The 25,076-nt window shown below is 39.6% G+C and overlaps 2 protein-coding genes across 2 annotated transcripts in view; both read right to left on the minus strand.

The window, feature by feature from the left end:
• Nucleotides 1-24,673, minus strand: part of LOC100763791 (interferon-inducible GTPase 1) — a 32,070-nt gene extending 7,397 nt beyond the window's left edge. Inside the window, exon 1 of the mRNA XM_035440133.1 lies at nucleotides 24,573-24,673. The gene's annotated coding sequence lies outside the window, so the exon portion shown is untranslated. The remainder of the gene's footprint in view (nucleotides 1-24,572) is intronic.
• LOC100768437 (interferon-inducible GTPase 1) lies at nucleotides 11,664-24,672 on the minus strand. The gene is made up of 2 exons (XM_027402633.2): nucleotides 24,573-24,672; nucleotides 11,664-13,488 (listed from the first exon to the last, which is right to left on the minus strand). Exon 2 carries the CDS (start codon nucleotides 13,467-13,469, stop codon nucleotides 12,234-12,236), a length of 1,236 nt encoding a protein of 411 aa, XP_027258434.1. The 5' UTR covers nucleotides 13,470-13,488; nucleotides 24,573-24,672; the 3' UTR covers nucleotides 11,664-12,233.
• Nucleotides 24,674-25,076: the final 403 nt, after the last annotated feature.

Here is a 25,076-nt window from a genome sequence, read left to right on the forward strand (position 1 = left end):
GATATGAACTCACTCTCTGAAACTCTGAGCAAGGCCTCAATTAAATTTTTTATAAGTTCCTAGATCACATTGTATCTTCAGAGCAGTAGAAAAGAAACTAAGACATCGATTTTAAGTTACAATGGTAAAAATGGCATTGTTCTATCACAAAAACAAAACAAAACACCCATTCGTCAATGGATTAGAACCATTGGATGGAACAGGATCAGAGACCCTGGTATAAATTCACATACCTACAATCACATGTTTTTTGAAACCGAGGTCAAAGATATAATCTGCAGCAAATATAGCATGTTTAAGAAACAATTCTGAACATATAGAAGGACCAAAGTTGATTGTTATGCCTCACTCTGTCAAAAATCAGTTCCAAAGTAATCAAAGACTTCAAGGTTACACTTAAAATTCTGATACCTCTATGGGAACATATAAAGAGTACATTTCAGAACATAGGCTCAGGTAAGAACTTACTTAATAGAACCCTCTTCACACAGGAAATGTGGCCATCAAACAACAAGTGAGAGTCTATGAAGTCAAAATGCTTCTATGTTGTCAAAACAATAACAGCAACAACAACAACAACAAAAATTTACTCTACTGTAGGCAGCTTTCCGAATGGGAAACACTTTTCATTAGCAGTACATTTGATAGAGGATTAATATAAAGAATATGCAAATAAAAGAAGCTTTTATAAAGAAAACAAGCAATCAAGTTAAAAATGGGATATGGCACTGAACAGAGAGTTATCAAAAAGAGAAAGGCAAATGACTAAGAAATATTGACAAGAGTGTTTAGCATGTACTGAGCAACTAGAGCATTGTTGGCCCTTCCAGTGTGAGACAGCCACTACTCCATCTACTAAGCACCCAGTCTCAACTGCGGTGTAGGCCTCTTAGGTGTAATACAGATGTTGTTACTATTTCAAAATAAACTAATTTAATGAATTGTATGCATAAATATTAACAAAATGAATGAAAAGAAGAAAAAAGAGAGAAAGAGAGATAGAAAGAAATGAAGGAAGAAAGGATGAAAGAAAAAAAGAAAGAGCCAACAGACTCTGGCCAGAGAAGGAGGTATGTGAACTGCAGATCTTTGTCTCCATCCTCTCCCCAAAATCCAACCTTCCAAACACATGCTCAGATCTGCAGCTGATCACCTGCTTCAGCCTCTCCTCATTCTGTCCTCATTTCCATGAACTTAAGCAGATCCTGGTGTAACACTCTGTTTTCCTCCCTTCAGTGGACCCACTAAATCCTGAATCATAGTCTATCCCTGTTCCTAAGTGTCAGCTGCCAATATCTAGAGATACAGTTGTTCCCAGTGGCAACAACTATTAGGATTGTAGAAGAATTTCCTACCAGGCAACACATAGCCACCACACTTCTTAAGAACCAGCAAGGGCAACAGAATTCAAGAAGCAAAATATTCATCCAATAAAGACAAAACCAGATATCAAGACCTACAAATACAATCTTCCCAAATCCAAATGCCTACACTGAAGTGTACAAAACTTAATGGATAATAAACAGGACCATGATTCAACCTTTCTGCTCCCTCATGACCTCTGCATCCTTCCTCTTCTTAAAGGCAATTTATAGAAAAGGGAATTTATGTGGAACTTATAGTTTCAGAGGGTGTGTCCAAGACTACCATGGTAGGGAGCATGGTAGTAGGAGTGCATTGTGCTGGAGCAGTAACTGAGTGCTTACAACTTGATCCACAAACCTGAGGTCAAGAGAGCTATCTGGGAATGAATGACATGGGCTTTGGAGTTTTAGGAACACAGTAACACACCTCCTCCATCCAGGCCAAATATCCTAATCCTTCCAACATTTACATCAACTGGGGACCAATTATTCAAATAGATGAGCCTAATTCAAACCACCAGTCACAATGTTTCTCACATACACAAATAGCAAACTAGGACACTTAGCCACCCTGTCTTTTCAAAGTTTATCTTTAACCACCCTATCTTTTCAAAGTTCATTTATTCCATAATCCTTAATTCTATCTGTCTCACTGCCCTTCGTCTCCTAATGTTATTGACTACAATCCCCGTAGTCTTCATAGTATCCTGTGTTCTGTCAATATCCTGTGTTCTGTCAACAGTTTTTGAAGTCTAAGGGCCACTGTTATGATTATCTGGGTGTAATTACATAGTAGTAGTTTCAAACAGCTATGGTTTTCTCCTAGTTAATATCTTTCTTAGGGAATTATATAGAGCTTATGCATGATGCCCTCTCCTCCTGTCTGAGTAATTATTTTCTGAAGTACAACTCAACAATAACATATTCATATTCCACTTGGACAATGTAAATTCTTTATCAGAATGCACAAAGATGATAAAAATGAAGTCAGGAAAAGAAGTTATACCACATACATAACTTCCAATGTAGTGACACTAGAAACAAAATCCAAGACTTGTAACTCCTTCACAGTTTTATTATTCCCACAACAGTGGCATTTAGTGAGAGTGAGTTGGAGGAATCCCTGAGGACAAACTCAAAAGAATTATTACTAATATGTTCAAAGACCCAAACAGTTGAATAAAATAAGGAAATCAATCAATGATATGAAAGAGAAATTTAGCAAAAAAGACAGAAGTGGTTGAAGAAAAACCAACCTAAATGCTTGAAATGATGAAACACACAAACACAAACAAACAAATAAGAAAAACAAAACAAGAAATAGAAAGTCAAATAACTCTGTGGAAATTCTCAGCAATAGAAGGGTGAAGAAAGAATTCCTGAACTTAAAGACAAGGTGCTGGAATTGGAATGATCGAAGGTCAAAGAAAATAATAAGGTACCAGTGGGAATTATAAGATATATGGGACAACACCAAAAGACGAAATTTATGGGTTAAAGACACAGAAGAAGCAGCAGTAGAATTTTGTTCTAAAAGCATAGAAAACATTTTCAAATGAACAAACCAGAATTTTTTTCAGAGTTAGGCAAAGAGATTCCAGTGCAGATACAGGAACTATTTCAGACAACAAGGCCAGAAAATAACATCTCTCATCATAACTAACACACCAAAATACACAGAATAAAGGAAGTATGTTTAAAGTGGCAAGACACATCAAGTCTCTGAGATACTGAGTCATATCATATAGGCAGGGTCATTAGAATAACACAGAGAACTCAACTGAAGCTTAAGTTTAGAATGATGACCTCAAACATTGAACAGTATCAACGCTCAATGCAGAATACTTTCTCTAGCAAAATTGCATCATAACTGAGGTAGACATAAGAACTTTCTGTGATAAAAATAGACAAAATAAGAAGTTGTGAGGACCAAAGCATGCCAGAATAAAACTGAGCAAGAGACAAAAAACAAACCCCCAAATCCAACACTGAAAAACAACAAAGTTGCAGGAATCAATACATAACATTCAACAGTAACTCTGAATATTAGTGGGCTCAGTTTCCTAATCAAAGCACCAGTAGTTTGGATCAGAAAGCAGGTTGTTGCCCCCAAGAATCACCTCACCACAAAGGATAGATACTGTCTTAAGGTGAAAAGATGTAAAAAGGTGCCCAAGCCAATGGACTCAGGAACAAGAGGTTTTTGCTGTTCTAATATCTGACAAAAGAGAGTCCACACCAAAACTAGTGAGAAAAGATAAAGATGGTTACTTCATACTGATTAAGAAAGCAATCAATCAGGACATTGTTGTTCTAAACATAGGTTCCATGAATACAGAGGTACATTTGTGTACTAATTAGGTTTTGTCAATCTGATACAACCTTGACATACCAGGGAAGAGGGAATATCAGTTGAGGAATTTACCTTTATTAGATTGTCCTGTGGGAGAGTCTGTAGGGAATTTTCTTAATTGCTCAATAGGAAAATCTAAAAGAAAGGGGTCAATTCCTAGATGTATATGACTTTCCAAAATTGAACCAAGAGGAGATAAACAATTTCCATAGGTTGTTGACAAGCAGTGAGATGAAACAGTAATTAAAAATTCCTCAACCAAGAAAACTCCAGGCCCAGATGAAGTCACTGGTGAATTCTACTACACTTTCAAAGAAGGCTGACACCAATGCTTCTCCAACTGTTGTATGAGATGGGAAAGTTAGAGACACTACCATTCTTTTTACTATAAAGCTAGTATTACCCTGACACAAATAGCAGATGAAGACACCACAAAAACAGGAATTTTAGACCATGTTTTTTTCATGAACTTAGATGAAACTTTTTCAATAAAATGCTTAATATAACACCAAAAAGTAGATTCATCTGTGTCAAGTTGGCTTTGTTCCAGAAATGCCATTCTAACACATGAGTAAGAGAAGTCTTTTGATCTGTTAGTGTCTTCTTCAATTTCTTTCTTTGATGTGCAAGGGCCATTCAGTATGCACAAATTAATAAATTTTATGTAGTACATGTCTTATTAAGGAGTTCTAGTGTTGTGAAGAGACACCATTACCTTGTCACCTCTTTTATTATTGTCATTATCATTATTATTTTGATTTTTACATCTAGGATACAGTTTCCCTTCGTTCTTCCCCTCCCATCCATGCCCTCCAATCCACTCTACCCCTCCTATCCAGTTCTCACCCATTTTCTCCAGAACAGGTCAGGCCTACTATGGATATCAACCAAACAAGGCATATCAAGTTTCAGTATGTCTAGGCACATTCGCTCATATTATGACTGGTCAATGAAACCAAGTAGGAGTAAAAGGTTCCCCAGTGCAGGCAAAAGAGTTAGTGACAGTCCCTGCTCCAATGTTAGGAGTCCCACAAAAAGACAAAGCTACACATCTGTAAAATATATGCATAAGGCCTTGATCAGTCCCAGGTGGGCTCTCTGATTGTTGGTTCAGTCTCTGTTGTCCCTATGAGCCTAGGTTATTTGATTCTATGGGATTTTTTGTGGTGTCCTTCATCTCTCTGGCTCTTTCAATCCTTATTTCCCATCCTCCTTATTCCCCATGCCCCCACCTAAAGTTTGACTGTGCGTCTGTGCACCTGTTTTCTTCAGTTTCTGGATGAAGTCTCTCTGATGTCAACTGGGCTAGGCACTAGTCTATGAGTATAGCAGAATACCATTAGGAATCATTTTATTGACTTTTTTCTTTTGCCAGTTGTGTTTGAATCTATCCTAGGTCTTTGGGCTATCTAGACTATTGGTCCTTACCCACAAGGCTGTGTCAAACGTGGGTTCTCACTCATGGTATGGGTCTTAAGCTGGGCCAGTCTTTGGTTGGCCACAACCACAATTTCTGTTCCACCTTTACCCTAGCACATCTTGTAGGAAGGAAAAAATGTAGGTTGAGGATTTTGTGGCTGGGTTACTGTCTCAATCTGTCCACTGGAATTCTTTCCTGGTTAAAGGAGATGACCAGTTTAGACTCTGTTTCCCCTATTACTAGGACTCTTAGCTAGGACCACCCTCATAGATTCCTGAGAGTTTCCATTGTACTAGGTTTCTAGCTTGTCCTCTAGATACCTCTCCATTCCAGTGTCACTCCCACTATTCTTTCCCTCTATTCTCCCCCAACCGGATCCTTCCTGTTCTTCTGCCCACACATTCACCTGAGATATCTATTCTGTTTCCTCTTCTCAGAGAGATTCATGCATCCCCCCTTGAGCCCTCCCTGTTATTTGTCTGTGTAATATTCCTTTCAATGGTGTGAATATATGTTGCTGTGATTGGTTTAATAAAGAAGCTGAATGGTCAATAGCTGGACAGGATAGAGTTAGGGGGAGAGCAAAGCAGATACAGAGAATGCTGGGAATAAGAAAGGTGAAGCCAGGAGAGTCAAAAGAGACACATAAAGAAGCAAGATGAATGTTCTGTGTTGAAAAAATTTACCAGTATGTGACAAAGGGTAGATAAGAGTTATGGGTTAATTTATAATGTATGAATTAGCTAATAACAAGCCTGAGCTGTTTCCCAGCACCTATAATTCACATTATGTCTCCATGTTGGTTATTTGGGAAATGGTGGGTGAGAAAGAAAAGTTTGCCTACACTTAGCTTCTCTTGGTCTGTGGATTGTAGCATGATTATACTTTATAGCTCAGATCTAAACAGGTGTCTGCATCTAAACCTTCCCCTCAAGACTCTGGCTGCCCTTCAGAAGAGTAGGAAGAAAGAAAATAAGATCCAGAGGGGTTGGAGGACACCAAAGAAACAGGCACTCTAAGTCAATAGGATTGACACACATGGGACCTCATAGAAACTGAGGCAGCATGCCCAGGTCACACACGTGTCTACAGAAGGCCCTTTATATCCACCTTATGGCTTTCAGTTTGGTGTTTTTATGGGATATGGGATTATGGTATGGAAACCAGTGGGTCTCTATTTTTCATACCTTTGCTTGGTCTCTTTTCCTTCTGTTTGTTTTGTTCAATTCCAGTGTGTTAGTTTTTGCTTTATCTTATTATATTATATACATTTTATTTTGTTATTTGTTAGAAGTCTGTTTTCTAAATAAAAGACCCAGGATAGCCAAAACCACCCTGTACAATAAAAGAACATCTGGAGGAATCACCATCCCTGATTTCAAGTTCTATCATAGAGCTGTAGTCCTGAAAACAGTTTGGTATTGGCACAAAAATAAATAGGTAGACCAATGGAATCGAGTTGAAAACCCTGATATTAACCCACACACCTATGAACACCTGATTTTTGACAAAGAAGCTACAGCTATACAATGGAAAAAAGAAAGCATCTTCAGCAAATGGTGCTGGCATAACTGGATGCTGGCATGTAGAAGACTGCAGATAGATCCTTGTCTATTGCCATGCACAAAACATAAGTCAAAATGGATCAAAGACCTCAACATAAATCCAGACACACTGAACTTATTAGAAGAGAAAGTAGGAAATACCCTTGAATTAATTGGTACAGGAGACCGCTTCCTGAACATTACACCAGTAGCACAGACAGTGAGATCAACAATTAATAAATGGGACCTCCTGACACTGAGAAGCTTCTGTAAGGCAAAAGACACAGTCAACAAGACAGAACAACAGTCCACAAATTGGGAAAATATATTCACCAACCCCACATCTGACAGAGGGATGATCTCCAAAATTTACAAAGATCTCAAAAAGCTAGACTCCAAAGTACCAAATAATCCAATTAAAAACAGGGGTACAGAACTAAATAGGTAATTCTTAATAGAGGAATATAAAATGGCTGAAAGACACATAAGAAAGTGTTCAACATCCTTAGCCATCAGGGAAATGCAAATCAAAACAACTCTGAAATACCAACTTACACCTGTCAGAATGGCTAAAATCAAAACCACCAATGACAGTTTATGCTGGAGAGGATGTGGAACAAGGGGAACACTCCTCCACTGCTGGTGGGAGTGCCAACTCTTACAGCCACTTTGCAAATCAATAAAGGGATTCCTCAGGAAAATGGGAATCAGTCTACCATAAGATCCAGCAATTCCACTCTTTTTTTTTTTTTTTTTTTTTTTTTTCCGAGACAGGGTTTCTCTGTGTAGCTTTGGAGTCTATCCTGGCAATTTCTCTGGAGACCAGGCTGGCCTTGAACTCACAGAGATCCACGTGCCTCTACCTCCCGAGTGCTGGGATTAAAGGTGTGTGCCACCAACGCCGGGTGCAATTCCAATCTTAGGCATATACCCAAAAGAAGCACATTCACATAACAAGGACATCTGTTCAACAATGTTCATTGAAGCATTATTTGTAATAGCCAGAACCTGGAAGCAATCTAGATGCCCCTCAACTGAAAAATGGATAGAGTAAATGTGATACATTTACACAATGGAGTACTACTCAGTGGAAAAAATAAACAATGGGATCTTGAAATTCGAAGGCAAATGGATGGAAGTAGAAGAAACCATTCTGAGCGAGGTACCTCAGTTACAAAAAGACAAACATGGTATGTACTCACTCATATGTAGATTTTAGACATAGAGTAAAGGATTACCTGCCTACAATCCACACTGCCAGAGAAGCTAGTAAACAAGGAGGATCCTAAGAGAGACATATGTGGTCCCCTGGAGAAGGGGAAAGGGACAAGATCTCCGGAGCAAATTGGGAGCATGGGGGGAAGGGAGAGGGAACTAGGAGAATGAGAAGGGGAGAAAAGGAGAAGAGGAGGGGTAAGGAGGACATGATGGGGCAGGGAGGTTGAGTTAGGGAAAGAACAGGTGAGAGCAAGATAAGAGATACTATAGTAGAGGGAGACATTATAGGTTTAAAAAGAAATCAGGCATTAGGGAAAGGTCTGGAGATCTACAAAATGACATCAACTAACAATCTAAGTAACAGAGGAGAGACTACCTTAAATGCCCTCCCCTGATAATGAGATTGATGACTAACTTATATGCCATCCTATAGCCTTCTTCCAGCACCTGGTGGAAGTAGAAGCAGATACCCACAGCTAAACCTTGAACTGAACTGAAATCCAGTTGCTGAGAAGGAGGAGTGATGAGCAAAGGGGTCCAGAACAGGCTGGTGAAACCCACCAAAACAGCTGGCCTGAACAAGGGAGAGCTCATGGTCTCCAGACTGATAGCTGGGAAACCTGCATGGGACTGATCCAGACCCTACGAATGTGGGTGTCAGTGAGGAGACCTCGGAAATCTGTGGGGCCCCTTGTAGTGGATCAGTACTTATCCCTAGCATAGGAATGGACTTTGGGAGTCCATCCTACATGGAGGGATGCTCCCTGAGCCTAGACACAATGGGTGTGGTCCTAGGCCCTATCCCAAAAGATACAACAGTCTCTGAAGACCTCCTATGGAAGGCCTCACCCTCCCTGCGGAGCAGAAAGGGTATGGGGTAGGTAGGGTGTTAGTTGGGGAGGCAGTGGAGGAGGGAAGGGAGAGGGACCTGGGATTGATATGTAAAATAATCTCCATTCTAATTAAAATAAAAATAAATGAAAAGAAGTCTGTTTTCTAATGAGAGACAGAAAGGGAGTGTATCTGTATTGAACATGAGATGGGGAGGAATTGTGATGAGTAGAGGGAGGGAAAACTGTAATTATGATATAGTATTGAGAATTTATATTTTCAGGAAAAGAGGGAAAAAGGAAAAAGAATACAAAGAATAACATATTCTCGCCCGATATGTGATAATGGAAACCCTTGTCCTTGGTTGGTGGAAGTTCAAAGTGCTGTACCTATTGTGGAAATTGTGGAGGTTTGTTTCTTAAACAAACCAACAAAACTATTGTAAATAGATTAGCCCTATGTCCAGATATGTCAATCCTAGGCATATATCCAAAGACTCTGTATCATACCATAGATATATTTGCTCATTCATTTTCATTCCAACTCTATTCCCCATAGCCAGGAAACAGAAACAGTGTAGATGCCCATTGATTGACTCATGAGTAGGCAATGATAACATGACACACACACATATAAATAAACATATATATATATATATATATATATATATATATATATATATTAGAATTTATTCATCTGTACAGGAAAATAAAATCACAAAAATTCTGAGTCAATGAATGGATCTTGAAAACACATTGTGTGATGTTTCTCCAACCCAGGTAGACTAACACCACATTTTCTTTCTCATATATAGATTCTAGCACTGAATCTTTGCATTTGAGTCATTCAATTGGACAACATGGAAGCCAGGAAACTGGAATGGGGTCATTGTAGAAAGGGAAGAAAGATCTCAAGTGAGGGTGTTGTGGGTTGATTTTGATGTCAACCTCCCACAAATTAGAGTCACTTGATATGGAGCCTCACCAGAAGTGCGGTTCTTGCCTTAATAGAGGTTGAAAGACCCACTCAGATATGCCAAGAGTAAGGCAGGGAGTGATCACTTGCCGTGTGCTGTCTTGACATTCCTTCTATCTGTGGGCTGATTTACCTTGTCTCTGATGCTAGCTCCTTTACTGATATCAGAGCAAGCATTTCCAGGAACCTGACTCTGGATTAGTGATTTCTCCAGGAAGCCTCCAGGTTTTCTGTGCCAGCTGGGACTGCAAAGGTGTCTAGCCTTGTGGCCTGAGTAACTACAGTTCCTTGGCCTACCTAGTGAGAGATAGCCATGTGGGACTGCCCTAACCGCTGAGGCACTCTCCTTAATGGAACAACAACAGGTTCTCAGCATCTCAGCTGGGACTCAGCTCTTGATACTATTTCAATGTAAGCTGTCGCAATATAGTATTTTTTATTATGCATATATTATAAATACATTCAGTCCATTGATTCTCTTCCTCTAATACCAAGGGGATCAGTAGAAGACAAGTGATATTAAGAGGGAAAAGTGAATATTGGGGAGTTGGAGGGAGTGAGGGAAGCAATCACTGAGGATGTGTGAAAACACTATACTATTTTATGTGTGCTTAGAAATTCTTCTGGAGTTACTGTATGTGGCAATGAGGGGGATGCTCATTCAAGAAGACATAGCTTATTGAATTGGTTAAAGTTCTCTAGAATTACAGAACTTATGGAATGAATCTCTCTATATAAAGGAATCTCTCTCTATATTGGAATGACTTATAGGCTGCAGTCTAACTACTCTCCCCATGACCTTCTGTGAATGGAAAGTCAAAGAATCTAGTTGTTCAGTCCCACAAGGCTGGATGTCTTAACTTGTGTTCCATATAGGCCGGAATCCAAAAGGAGTAGATTCCAATGCCAGTGAAGTAATGGATGTGCTAACAAGGGGAGGGCAAGCAGGGAAGGAGCAAACGTTTCCTTCTTCTATGTCTTTATATAGACGTCCAGAAGAAAGTATGGCCCAGATTAAAGGCTCCGGTTTTCCTACCTCAAAGGTCCAGACTAGAAGTGAATTCTCCCACTTCGACACCAGCATAAAAATGTCTTCTCAGTCTAGTTTAGCAAATGAGTGAACTTATTAGGGTGAGGGTTGCTTATGCGAATGTGGATCACTCAGAGGCAGCTTCATCACTGAAAAGCCCACCTCAGCAAGGCAAAGACTCACCACAGCTGCAGTCAGGGAGCCCCTGCATGATTTACAGGCACCTCAGCTGCTCTGAAATCTCCATTCTTGCAGAATGGTTTTTGTTTACATAATCTTGAGAAGAGCTTCATAAACCTGTTATGTTTCTGTACATTCTAAGACTTGTTATATTTATTTACTTCCTGAGTATTATTTTATTTTATATTTAACATGCATCTCTGTGTGGGGAGTACATATTTACAAGTGTGTGGACATGTCAGATTTAGGTTGTTCCTTCACCTCAGTTGCTTTCTACCTTTGTCAGCATGGCAGGGTCTCTCAGCTGAATCCTGAGCTTGTAGATCTACACAGTCTAGGAAGCCAGCTTGCTCCATGGTTCCACTGTTTCTGCTTCTGAGTGTGGATGTACCAGGTGGTTGCTACACCAACTCATCATTTATGTGGGCTCTGGAAATTGAACTCTGGTCCTCATACATGCATGGCATAGAGCCTCCAACTTCCTGGATTTTCATTGAAATGATTTGATTGGGAAGAAATAGCTACAAAATACCTATTCATATCTTTTGTGTGTGTGTGCTTGCACATGTTTGGGTATTTTATATGGGCATATGTTCATTCTTGTGTGTGTGTGTGTGTGTGTGTGTGTGTGTGCGTGTGCGTGTGCGTGTGCGTGTGCGTGTGCGTGTGCGTGTGCGTGTGCGTGTGTGTGTGTGTGTGTGTGTGTGTGTGTGTGTGTGTGTGTTTGTATGTATTCAAGTATGAAGGTAGGGTTGAAAGAAAGAGAGGGAAGTAGAGAGGTGAAGAGGGATTGGAGATGTCCAACTCTGACATATTAAGAAGCATGGTTGTTGCTGAGATTTCTTTCCAGCCTGGTCCAGTGACTTCTTTGCCCCAAATAAACTCACAGATGCTATTATTAATTACAAAATTGATAGCGAGAGCTTCTTTTTGGGTAGCTGTGTCTTGATTATTATCCTATAACTACTAATTTATATATTTCTACATGTTCTTATGTTACCACAGAACACCTGGCACATCATATCCTCCCAGTCTCTACATGTCATCTCCTCGTGGTGACTTTCTGCCTCTCTTCCAGAATTCTCCTCATTCCTGAGCCCCATCTATTTTCCTGCCTATATTGGCCAAATAGTGTTTTATTCATCAACCAATAAGAGAAACATATATACATAAGGACATCCCCCATTACATGGTCCTTATCTTTAGGTTTTCCCATGGTAGAATTGGATTATACAGAGGGGAAAATTAATCTAGTGATTCCTGGTATTAACCATTTGATGTTGTTATGATCAGTAGCTGTGGGTAAGGTTAGTTTAATCTAGCGTTTTGAGTATGTCTCTCTAAGGAGAAGTTTGGCATCTTCAGTCACTGTGTCAAGGAAGAAATGATGCAAGTAAAAGGTTTTCCTAAAGTAAAGACCTGTAGCATGGGGCCCACCAGTAGCTGAGGCAAATTTCTCCAAATATTTCAAAAATGTTTCTTTTAATGTTCCTTCTTCTGTAGTGTCCAACAAATAAGGAGATTGGATGACTTTTTTCAGTTGTTCAACAGGCACTTGGGATTCCTTTGCCAATAATTCCAGGGATTTATCATCCACTCCAAAGATGACACGATAGTTGTTTAACTTAGCCTTCAGCTTTTCCAAATCATTCCGGAGGATGCCCACTGCAGGAAAAGTAGCCATAAATCCACCCTTGAAGGCTTCCAACCAGATAGTCTGCTGCATGGACTCACGCTTTGTGTCGATGGCTGCCTCTGTAATATTAGTAATGGAAAGTGTAAAATTGTGGCGCTTTTGTTCAGGAAGATCCTTTGTCAGGGTGTCCATGAGGACTGGAAAATCATAGTCAGATAAATAATGGTTAGAGATCAAGAAAATCTGTGGCACATTCATGTTATTCTCTCTAAAGCTACCCACATAGTAGCTTCGAATCTTCTCCAGGATCTTTTCTCTGTCAAAGGTACGTGGTTTGGTTTTTTGTTCATTTTTTAAATCCTCATCCACCTTAGTTCTCACCATGTAGTAATTCTTTTTCATAAATCTGATTGCTTTGGCAAGTTCTAGTTCAAGATTTGTAAAACGTGTGGCAGAAACAATAATGAAGAAGTCGTATTTTTGGAATTCTACTTTCTCCAGATAATCTTTTGGTAGAAATTTCATAGTTCCAATGCCAGGCAGGTCCCATAAAGCCAAAGTTTTAATTTTGGGGTGTTCGTATTTAGTTATCTTCATGGTTGTCTCTACTACCCCAATTTCAGCTGCACCTTTGTCTTCAGGTCCAACTCCCCTCATGGCATTGATGAAGCTGGACTTCCCTGCTCCAGACTCTCCGGTCACAGCAATGTCTATTGAGGCACTATCAATACTTCTCAATACATCACTGATTACAGAGTTTGCCCCCAGAATGTTTCCTTTTTTCAGATGCAATTCTATTAAGTGGATCTTTTCCTGAGAAATGATATTGTTTTCTTTCTTAATATTCTTAAAATATGCAGTGAAGTTGATATTTGAATCTCCATGGTTTTCATTCTGAGCAGAGAATAACTGACCCATGGCTATGTTGAAAAAGGACCTTGAAAGAAGGAAGAGAGAGTGAGTTGCAAGAGACTGAAAATGTCTTTGTGCTTAGCACTGTGTTCTCCGAGCTTCAGCCTCAGTTATGTTGTGATGTTAACTAGTTTCCATGTATTTGTGCTTTCTTTTTTGTCAAAAAGATTGAAGCTGTAGTCCTTTTTAAGGAGAACATTATTTGAGGAATTGACTGCATCAGATTGGACTTGGGGGATGCCTATGGGGCATTTTCTGTATTAAGTATTGACTATTGTGAATGGCACCCCCTTGGGCAGGTGATCCTCCTGAGCAAATTGAGAGCATGGGGGGAGGAGAGAGGGAGCTAGGAGAATGAGAAGTGGAGAAGAGGAGGGTTGAGGAGGACATGAAGGAGCAGGAAGTTTGAGTTGGGGGAAGAATAGAGGAGAGCAAAGTAAGAGATACCATAATAGAGGGAGACATTATAGGTTTAAAGAGAAATCAGGCACTTTGGAAATACTGGAGATCTACAAAGATGACACCAGCTAACAATCTAAGCAACAGAGGAGAAGCTACCTTAAATGCCCTCTCCTGAGGAATGAGATTGATGACAAACTTATCTGCCACCTGATAGCCTTCATCCAGCACCTGGTGGAAGTAGAAGCAGATACCCACAGCTAAACCTTGAACTGAATTGAAATCCAGTTGCTGAGAAGGAGGAGTGATGAGCAAAGGGGTCCAGAACAGGCTGGTGAAACCCACCAAAACAGCGGGCCTGAACAAGGGAGAGCTCATGGTCTCCAGACTGATAGCTGGGAAACCTGCATGGGACTGATCCAGACCCTATGAATGTGGGTGTCAGTGAGGAGACCTCGGAAATCTGTGGGGCCCCTTTTAGTGGATCAGTACTTATCCCTAGCATAGGAATGGACTTTGGAGCCCATCCCACATAGAAGGATACTCCCTGAGCCTAGACACAGTGGGGGATGGGCCTAGGCCCTATCCCTAAGGTTATGACAGTCTCCGAAGATCCCCTATGGAAGGCATCACCCTCCCTGGGAAGCAGAAAGGGTATGGGATAGATAGGGTGTTAGTTGTGGGGTGGTGGCAGTGGAGGAGGGGAAGGAGATGGAACTGGGGTTGACATGTAAAATAATCTTATTTCTAATTCAAATAAAACTTAAAAAATAAATAAAAATATTACAAAAGTAAAAACAAAAGTTTTAATGAACTGTAGTAGACTTTTTCATCATCTCTCCAGCTCTCCAATTATACCATGAAGACATATTATTAATTAGAAAAGATCAGCTGAGGAAACCCGACACACCGAGGCCCAGGTGGCAGCTCTGCCTCCATCCGCTGGCCCAGGTAGGCCAGGGACTGTTTCCGGTTCCTGTTCAGTGTCACTGCTTGGGGTCGTCTGCCGCCGGTGATCTGCTCATCGGATCCGAACTTGGTGGCGGAATGAAACACACAGGACACTCCTGAGGCTCCGGTGGCTGTTCCAACTCCATCTGCTGACCCAGCAGGACCCAACACACCCGGACACTGCCAAGGCCCCAGTAACAGTGCCACTTCCGTCCACGAGAACAGGACAGACATCAGAGTATTGGATCTATTTGCATCTATCAGAAGGGAACCTTGGTCCCATACCCACCAGGAGAGGAAGAGACTCCTGTTACTCCCACCAGAAGAAAGGATGAGAAGAGGACAAGGTAAAAGAACATTCAACAACAGAAAACCCAATATGACACCACCGGAGACTAGGAACCATACACCAGCAAGACCTGAACATCATGATGCAGATGAACCAGAAGAGAATGACCTTAAAAACATCTTCAGGAAAATGATAGAGGACCTCAAAGAGGAACTCAAAGAGGACATGAGAAAATCCCTTAAAGAAATGGAAGAAAAAACAAACCCAAAATTACAAGATATCAATAAATCTCTCAAGGAAACAGTTCAAGACCTAAAAACTGAAATAGAGACAATAAAGAAAGCACAATCTTCAAGAATGCTGGAAATAGAAAAGCTGGGTAAATGATCAGGAACTACAGATGTAAGCATAACCAACAGAATACAAGAGATGGCAGAGAGAATCTCAGGAGTTGAAGACACACTAGCGGAAACAGATTCATCAACCAAAGAAAATCTTAAGTCCAACAAATCCCTAACACAAAATATCCAAGAAATATGGGATACTGTAAAAAGATCAAACCTAAGAATAATAGGTATAGAAGAAGTGAAGAAATCCAACTCAAAGGCGCAGAAAGCATATTCAAAAAAGTCATAGAAGAAAACTTTCCCAACCTAAAGAAAGACATGCCAATGAAAATATAAGAAGCCTACAGAACTCCAAATAGACTGAACCAAAAAAGAAAGGTCTCCTTGCCACATAATAATCAAAACACCAAACATACAGAATAAAGAGAAAATATTAAGAGCTGCAAAGGAAAAAGGTCAAGTAACCTATGAAGGCAAACCTATCAGAATCATACCCGACTTTTCCTTGGAAATTCTGAAAGTCAGAAGGTCCTGGATAGATATTCTACCTACACTAAGAGACCATGGATGCCAGCCCAGACTACTATACCCAGCAAAGCTTTCAATCAATATAGATGGAGAAAACAAGATATTCCATGACAAAACCAGATTCAAATAATACATATCCATCAATCCAGCCCTACAGAAAGTTCTGGAAGGAAAACTGCAACCCAAGGAAGTTCACTACAACCAGAAAAATATAGGCAATAGATAACCCCACTTTACCAACAGCCAAAAAGAAAAAGGGAGAGAATCCCATACATAATCTCACCACTATCACCAAATCAAAACCAAACAAGAATGAACAATCAATGGTCATTAAAATCCATTAACATTAATGGTCATAACTAGCCTATAAAAAGACACAGATTAGCAGAATGGATAAGAAGACAGAATCCTTCCTTCTGCTGCATACAAGAAACACACCTCAACTTCAAAGACAGATGGCACCTAAGAATTAAAGGTTGGGGAAAGATCTTCCAATCAAATGGACCTCAGAAACAATCGGGGGTAGCAATCCTAATATCCAAAAAATTGGACTTTAAACTAAAATCAGTCAAAAGAGATGAAGAAGGTCACTTCCTACTCATCACAGGAGAAATCCATCAGGATGAAGTCTCAATTCTGAACATTTATGCCCCAAATACAAAGGCATCCATTTTGTAAAAGAAACATTACTAAAACTCAAATCACACATAAAACCGCACACACTTATAGTGGGAGACTCCAACACCCCACTCTCACCACTGGACAGGAACACCAGACAAAAACTTAACAAAGAAACAAAGGAATTAATAGAAGTTATGGCAAATTGGACTCAACAGATATCTATAGAACATTCCAGCCAAATACAAAACAATTTACCTTCTTCTCAGTGCCACATGGAAACTTCTCTAAAATCTATCACATACTTGGCAACATTCAAACCTCAACAGGTACAAAAAATTGAAGTAACCCCCTGTGTCTTATCAGACCACCATGCTTTAAAGTTAGAATTCAACAACAACACTAATTACAGAAAACCTACAAACTCATGGAAATTAAGTAACACTCAATTGCACAACTCCTGGGTCCAGGAAGAAATAAAAATGAAATTAAAGATTTCCTAGAATTCAATGAGAATGCAGACACAACATATCCAAACCTATGGGACAATTTGAAAGCAGTGCTAAGAGGAAAGTTCATAGTGCTAAGTGCTCACATGAAGAAACAGGAGAATAATCACACTAGAGAATTAACAGCATAGCTCAAAGCTTTAGAAAACAAAGAAGCCAATACACCCCGGAGGAGCAGACACCAGGAAGTAATCAAATTGAGGGCTGAAATCAATAAAATGGAAACTAGGAGAACAATACTAAGAGTCAATATAACAAAGCGTTGGTTCACTTACCAAAATTAAATCAAGAACAGATAAGCAACTTAAATAGACCTATAACTCCTAATGAAAGTGAAGCAGTCATCAGAAGTCTCCTAACCAAAAAAGCCCAGGGCCAGATGGCTTCATTGCAGAATTCTACCAGAAATTCAAGGTACAGCTAACACCAAGTCTCCTCAAAGTATTCCACACAATATAAGCAGAAGGGTCATTGCCAAACTCTTTTTATGAGGCTTCAATAACCTTGATACCCAAGCCACACAAAGACACAACTAAGAAAGATAGCCAAAACAACCCTATACAATACAGGAACTTCTGGAGGCATCACCATCCCTGACTTCAAGCTCTATTACATAACTATAGTCCAGAAAACAGCTTGGTATTGGCACAAAAATAGACAGGTAGACCAATGGAATAGAGTTGAAAACCCTGATATTAACCCACACACCTACGAACCCTGATTTTTGACAAACAATCCAAATATATACGCCGGAACAAAGAGAATATCTTCAACAAATGGTGCTTGCATAACTGGATGCTGACATGTAGAAGACGTCAGAAAGATCCAAGCATTTTGCCATGCACAAAACTTAAGTCAAAATGGATCAAAGACCTCAACATAAACAAAGACCTCAACATAAAGACCACACTGAACCTATTAGAAGATAAAGTGGGAAATACCCTTGAATTAATTGGTACAGGAGACGGATTCCTGAACATTGCACCAGTGGTACAAACACTGAGATCAACAATTGATAAATGGGACCTCCTGAAACTGAGAAGCTTCTTTAAGGCAAAGGACACAGTCAGCAAGAGAAAATGGCAGCCCACAGACTGGGAAAAGATACTCACCAACCCCTCATCTGACAGAGGGCTGATCTCCAAAATATACAAAGAACTCAAGAAGCTAGTTCCCAAAACACCAAACAATCCAATTAAAAAGTGGGGTACAGAACTAAATAGACAATTCTCAATAGAGGAATCTGAAATGGCTGAAAGACACATAAGAAAATGTTCAACATCCTTAGCCATCAAGGAAATGCAAATCAAAACAACTCTGAGATACTATCTTACTCCTGTTAGAATGGCTAAAATCTAAAACACCAATGATAGTTTATGCTGGAGAAGATGTGGAGAAAGAGAAACACTCCTCCACTGCTGGTGGGAATGCCAATTTCTACAACCACTTTAGATATCAGTATGGCGACTCCTCAAAAAAATGGGAATGAGTCTACCACAAGATCCAGCAATTCCACTCCCAGGCATATACCCAAAAGAAGCACATTCATACAACAAGGACATCTGTTCAATGATGTTTATAAGCAGCACTATTTGTAATATCCAGAAACTGGAAGCAGCCTAGATGCCCCTCAACCGAAGAATGGATAGAGAAAATGTGGTACATTTACTCAATGGAGTACTACTCAGCAGAAAAAAACAATGGAATCTTGAAATTTACAGGAAAATGGATGGAACCAGAAGAAACCATTCTGAGCGAGGTAACCCAATCACAAAAAGAGAAACATGATATGTGCTCACTCACATGTGGATTTTAGACATAGAGTAAAGGATTACCAGCCTACAATCCACACTGCCAGAGAAACTAGTAAACAAGGAGTACACTAAAAGAGAGAAACATTGTCCCCTGGAGAAGGGGAAATGGTCAGGATCCCCTCAGCAAATTGAGAGTTTGGGAAGCTGGGGGGGGGAGGTACCTATGAGAATGAGAAGGTAAGAAGAGGAAGGATGTAGAGGTCATGAGGGAGCAGAAAGGTTGAGTCAGGTGAAGAATTGAAGAAAGGGTGTGTGATAGGTAGGGTTGTAGTTGGGGGGGTGGTAGGGGCACATGCAAATGAATAAAATCAGAAGTGAAAAGGGGGACATAACAACAGATACAGAGGAAATCCAGAGAATCATCAGGTCATACTTCGAAAACCTATATTCCTCAAAATTTGAAAATCATTTGAAAAGGAAATGGACAATTTTCTGGATAGATTTTACTTACCAAAATTAAATCAAGAACAGATAAGCCAGTTAAGCAGACCTATAACCCCTAATGAAATAAATTAGTCATCAAAAATCTACCAACCAAAAAAATCCAAGGCCCAGATGGCTTCAGTGCAGAATTCCACCAGAAATTCAAAGGAGAGCTAATACCAGAACTCCTCAAATTATTCCACATAATAGCAACAGAAGGGACATTGCCAAGCTCTTTTTATGAGGCTACAATTACCTTGGTACCCAAGCCACACAAAGATAAAATGGAAAAAAGAGACTTACAGACCGATATTCCTCATGAACATCGATGCAAAATTATTCAACAAAATACTGGCAAATCAAATCCATAAACAATCAGAGAAACCATCCACCATGATCAAGTTAGCTTTATCCCAGGAATGCAGGGATGGTTCAACATACAAAAATCTATCAATGCAATCCACCATATAATCAAACTGATAAAGAAAAACCCAATGATCATTTTGTTAGATGCTGAAAAAGCCTTTGACAAAATCCAACATCCCTTCATGATAAAGTTCTTGGAGAGATCAGGGATAACAGGAACACACCTCAACATGATAAAAGCAATATACAGCAAACCAACAGCCAACTTCAAACTGAATGGAAAGAAACTCAAGTCTATTCCTCTAAAATCAGGAAGAAGACAAGGCTGTCCAGTCTCTCCATATCTCTTCAATATTGTACTTGAAGTCTGAGCTAGAGCAATAAGACAACAAAAGGAGATCAAGGGGATACAAATTGGAAATGAAGAAGTCATACTCTATTTGCAGATGATATGATAGTTTACATAAGTTACCTGAAAAACTCTACCAGGGAACTCCTACAGCTGATAAACACCTTCAGGAATGTGATAGGATAACTCAAAAAAATCTGTAGCCCTACTATATACTGATGACACATTGGTGGAGAAAGAAATCAGTATAGTAAGAACTTTGAGTCTTTAAAGAAAGAAATTAAAGAAGATACCAGAAAATGGAAAGATTCCCATGTTCTTGGATTGGTAGAATCAACATAGTAAAAATGGCAATCTTACAAAAAGCAATCTACAGATTCAATGCAATCCCCATCAATATCCCAACACAATTCTTCACAGACCTTGAAAGAAAAATTCTCAACTTTATATGGAAAAACAAAAGACGCAGGATAGCCACAACTACCCTGTACAATAGAGGAACTTCTGTAGGCATCACCATCCCTGACTTCAAGCTCTATTATAGAGCCATAATCCTGAAAACAATTTGGTATTGGCACAAAAATGGACAGGTTGACCAGGGGAATCGAATTTAAATCCCTGATATTAACCCACACACCTATGAACAACTGATTTTTGACAAAGAAGCTAAAATCATACAATGGAAAAAAGAAAGTGTCTTCAACAAATGGTGCTGGCACAACTGGAATGGTACATGTAGAAGATTGCAGATAGATCCATATCTATCACCATGCACTAAACTTAAATCCAAATGGATCGAAGACCTCAACATAAATCCAGCCACACTGAACCTCCTAGAAGAGAAGGTCGGTGGCACCCTTCAATAAATTGGTATAGGAGACCACTTTCTGAACATAACACCAGTAGCTCAAGCATTGAGATCGACAGTTAATAAATGGGACTCCTGAAACTTTGAAGCTTCTGTAAAGCAAAGGACACAGTCAGCAAGACAGCCCACAGAATGGGAAAAGATATTCACCAACCCCACATGTGATAGAGGGCTGATCACCAAAATATACAATGAATTCAAGAAGCTAGCCACCAAAACACCAAACAATGGAGTTAAAAGATGGAGTGCAGAACTAAATAGAGAATTCTCAATAGAGGAATCCAAAATGGCTGAAAGACACTTGAGAAAGTACTCAACATCCTTAGCCATCAGTGAAATGCAACTCAAAACCATTCTGAGATACCATCTTACTCCTGTCAGAATGGCTAAAATCCATAACACCAATGACAATCTATGCTAGAGAGGATGTGGGGAAAGAGGAACTCTCCTCCATTGCTGGTGGGAGTGCAAACTTGTACAGCCACTTTGGAAACCAGTATGGCACTTTCTCAGGAAAATGGGAATCAGTCTACCTCAAGATCCAGCAATCCCTTTCTTGGGCATATACCCAAAGAATGCACACTCATACAATATGAATATATGTTCAACTATGTTCATAGCAGCATTATTTGTAATATCCAGAACCTGGAAACAACCTAGATGCCCCTCAACTGAAGAATGGATAGAGAAAACGTGGTATATTTACACAATGGAGTACTACTCAGCGGAGGAAAAAATCAGTGGAATCTTGAAATTCACAGGCAAATGGATGGAACTAGAAGAAACCATTCTCAGTGAGGTAACCCAATCACAAAAAATAAACATGGTATGTACTCACTCATTTTTGATTTTTAGACATAGACAAAAGGATCACTAGCCTACATTCCACACTGCCAGAAGAGCTAAAAAACAAGGAGGTCCCCAAGAGAAGATTGTATAGTTCCTCGAAGAAGGGTTGGGGACAAGAACCCCTGACCAAACTGGAGCCCGAGTGCAGGGAGAGGAAGGAGAGTCTTCATCCAATTGTTGTTCGAAGCAGAAACAGACACCATAGCTAAGGACTGAAGCATATTATTGGAATTCTTTTGTGGAGAGGGAAGAGGGTTGAGCAAAGGAGCCAAGACGGGGCTGGAGAGTCTTGTGGACCTGACCTACTGATAGAATGGAGACCCTAGTCATAAAGCTGGGGAATCAGCATTGGACCAAACCATACCCTCTGAATGTGGTTACCAGCTAGGAACCCAATACAGTCTATGACTCCTTGGACAGAGGAGCCAGTCTTTATCCTTAGAGCACAAATGGACTTTGGGAGCCCATTCCCTGTGGAGGGATACTATTGCAGCCCAGATACAGCAAGGAGGGTCTAGACTCTTGCCCAAACAATATGATAGACTTTGAAGGTCCTTGGTAGAGGGCCTCACTATCCCTGGAGAGGAGTCTGGGGGGTTGGGCTGGGGTGGGCTGTGTGGGGAACATGGGAGGAGGGGAGGCAAGGGAATGGGGGATGGATATGTAAATATGCATAATTAAAAATAACAAAATAAAAAAGATTATTTCACAACATTGAACTATGGGTAGCAAGCCAGTAAACAGCATTCTCTCATTTTTCCTGACTCTATTCCTGCAGAGTTTCTGCCCTGATTTCCACAGTAATATGAGTAGAGTGTGTTAACCCCCCAAATTGTTTTCTTTTAAAAACATTTTTGGTTACAGTGTTTATCAAAACAATAGAAAGGAAGCTAGAACATATTCGTACTAGTTCTCAATTAAACCAATCATTATGGAAAAATTAAAACTTAAGTAAGGGAAAATAATATAAAATCTGCACGTGTCCTTTAGCCAGCATCAACAACTATAAAAATAAAAATATGAGCAACTATGTTGTATCTAACCTAACTTCAGCATTGTGTATCAAGTCCAAGATATTGTCTCCATCTGTGCACACTTCCTTCAGTGTGTACCTTCAAATGAATGAAAACTTAACATAGTCTAGCTTTGCACACTGAGAAAACAATAACCATGAATAATAATTGATATTAGTGTTTAATTGACACAATCTCTAATTATTACTTAAATCTATTTTGTGTGTTATTTATGTTTTCAAAAGATTTCAGTAAGTTCAGCTATTTGTGTTTTGTTGAAATAATTCTTAATTTTCCTAGGTTTATTATCCCTATGTCTTTTTCATGACATGGAGCTCATCTCCATGACGAATGTAAACTTGAAATAATATGAAAGTTCTGTACTCTTAAAATTTACGTTAAAATCCATTTTTTCAATGCAAGTCTTTCTTCTCAAGTAATCACTTTGATTCACTATTTTTTTAAACATTTTATTTTATAAAAGCAATGTAACTGCACTGGAGATACTGGCCAATTGGTAGATAGCTTTCCCAGCATAAATAAGGACTTGCTTTCAATCCCCAATACCTTATTAAATGCATGTGTTTACAAATCTCTGAAATTCTGGTACTCAGGATTCAGAGGTTCAGTACTTCAATATCATTCTTGGTACACAGTGAGTTAGAGGGTATCCTGGGCTACTTGAGACCCTGTATCAAAAAAATTAGTATCAAGTCCAATAAGATGGCTCAGCAGGTAAATACACTGCTGCCAGGGTCAAGGACCTGAGTTTGATTGTTGGGTATTTAACTAATTCAGATCTCATATTTCTAACTTTATTTGGCAGCACAATGGACCTCACCATTAGTTAAGGGATCAACAAATCCCCACTGTCACCCTGGAGCCTTCTATCTCACCCATATCAAATCAGTTCACAGACTTAAGCTCAATTTCCAAATCCAATCACAACTGATCATTCCATCTACATTATTTTCTTCAAGATATCCTCAATTCCACCTTTGATTCCATTGACATTACTGTATTTCCTGTGACTGTTCTTGCAATAACATGGATGATTAAACTGCCAGAGCCATCTTATTGACACTGATGTCATGCCATGTCAAGTCAATTCTGAGAAATACCATAAGGATTCCCATTTCAGTCAGGAAACATTCATTAGGTATACAGTACACACACTACATACAATAAACCTTTGAAGTTTATTATTACACATTTGAAGCTGATGGTGTCTGAATTCTCACCTCCCTGTTATCTCAGGCTGTCTTTTCCTCTCAGGACTTTGTACATAGTGACTGCTTCCAATCTTTGTGCTATGGCTATTAATCAACTTTCCACATGGCTATTAATCAATTTTCTCTAGGTTCTTCTTTAGGATTTATATTTATATTGGAATGTAAACATGTACCTGCCTCAATCAGTAACCATCTTTTTATTATTTTTTCAGATACAACAACATTATACACACTGAAGATATATTCCCTTTCCTGAATCATCTATTTACAACCATTTTAGGGAGAGGAATAAGATGCAAGCAAAGAAGTGCATGTTTGGTTTTTTTTCCAAAACCAATACCAAGATGATTGGCTTTAGGTCTACCTCACCTTTTGTAATTGTCTAAGACCATACACAAGCCTCTCCTGCCTGCCTCCCACCAAAGCTCCTGAACTGCCAGGCTGAGGATCCCCACTCTCAGGCCATGTTCCTAAATGTCTTGCTACCCATCAGCTATTATGAGAAAAGATATGGTGAGGGTTAGAAGTCAGATCTGAATGCTCCTGCCCCTTACCAGATAATCCTGTGTCTGGAGTATGTGCTCACTGTAGTTCAGCTGCAAAAAACCACTGTCCACTGTGCTCCAGTCTCTTCTCTTGCAACCCTCCCCTGCTTCTTCTGTGGAAAAGCAACAGGTTGAAGGCAGTTGGGTAGGATTTATACACTCTTCTGATTTCTGCTCCTTCCCTCTCTGTGTGTTTTGGCCAATCATTAAAGCTTATGGCTTTTGTTGTTTTTCAGAATCTCCTGCATTTCCAAGAAGAAGAAAAAGAAACTGAAAGTATTGGCTATATTTTTTATTCTATTCTCTCTTCAGTTCTTAGCAGCAAAGCCAAGAAATAATAAAAGAGTGACATGTGTGGTTCAGAAACAGGAAACACAGAGAACCAGCTTACTAGGTATACAGGAAAAGGATCCTTGAAAGATAAGTTTTCTGATTACTGACTTTACAAATGCAGCCTGACCTGGTTATACAACATATCTCTTGGCGTCCTGTGCAGATGCCAAATCTGGTCTC

Source organism: Cricetulus griseus, chromosome 2 (assembly GCF_003668045.3).
Source record: "Cricetulus griseus strain 17A/GY chromosome 2, alternate assembly CriGri-PICRH-1.0, whole genome shotgun sequence".
NCBI classification, from domain to species: Eukaryota; Metazoa; Chordata; class Mammalia; order Rodentia; family Cricetidae; genus Cricetulus; species Cricetulus griseus.